At 34.7% G+C, this 821-nt stretch overlaps 1 protein-coding gene across 1 annotated transcript; it reads left to right on the top strand.

The window, feature by feature from the left end:
- The first annotated feature begins 6 nt into the window (after positions 1 to 6).
- Positions 7 to 791, top strand: LOC113473289 (transmembrane protein 127-like). Its single transcript, XM_026832973.1, has one exon. The coding sequence runs from the start codon at positions 19 to 21 to the stop codon at positions 508 to 510; it is 492 nt and encodes a 163-aa protein (XP_026688774.1). The 5' UTR covers positions 7 to 18; the 3' UTR covers positions 511 to 791.
- The last annotated feature ends 30 nt before the right edge of the window (positions 792 to 821 follow it).

The following is an 821-nucleotide window of genomic DNA, read 5'->3' as shown; positions in this document are numbered from 1 at the left end:
AATGATGTCATACGACTCATGCAAGTCATCATTTTCCTGTGCTTCCTTGCTGTTTTCTATTCTTTGTTTGGGTTCTTCCTTGATTTATTTGGTCCTAAACAGAAACTGTTCAAAATATTGAGGAGGAATGCAGTACCTAGTATTTTGTGTGTGCTTACAATCATGTGTATAGTAGCAGTTAGTTACATGGTAACAGAAGCAATGCAAGCCAATGCAATCCCTGAGGATTCAAGTCCAAAGCATTATATTCTACAAGTAACCTATGATAATGGTTACTACTTGATCACTATTGCCGGAGCATTTGCCATTGTTACAACAGCATGTAATCTATTGCAACCTCAGTCTAGTATGGAAACTGATCTCCATCAACGTTTGGTAGAACATTGGGATGGTTTAGAAACATTTAGTGTGAATATGAACTCCATGCCTAATGTTCATTGTCCCACCACATCTTCCCCTCCCCATACTACTATAACAACCTCTCAACCACCTCCCCCTTACTCTCCTTAATCCAATAATGGCATATTTTACTAACCTTAAAAGTAGTCATATTTTCCCTGTACATTCCCTAATATTTATTTCCTATTTATCAAATACAAAATTTGCAGATTTTTGAATAGGACATCAGGGAAGAATGTTTAGGAAGTTTCATTAGGTTATTATCTTAAAAATCTATCTCTTTCCTGATATAATCTACCTACAAATATCTATTGATTTGGAGTAGGTACATGTTCAAAATTACATAATTATTTTGAACATGAACCCAGTTGTTTTTATATTGCTATTAGCTGATTATGATTCAATAAAGTAGGTGGGTTAGT

Source organism: Diaphorina citri, unplaced genomic scaffold, assembly GCF_000475195.1.
Source record: "Diaphorina citri unplaced genomic scaffold, Diaci psyllid genome assembly version 1.1 scaffold23200, whole genome shotgun sequence".
In the NCBI taxonomy this organism is placed as follows: Eukaryota; Metazoa; Arthropoda; class Insecta; order Hemiptera; family Psyllidae; genus Diaphorina; species Diaphorina citri.
Note: the sequence above shows the minus strand (reverse complement) of the source record. Positions and strands in the feature narration are given on the sequence as shown.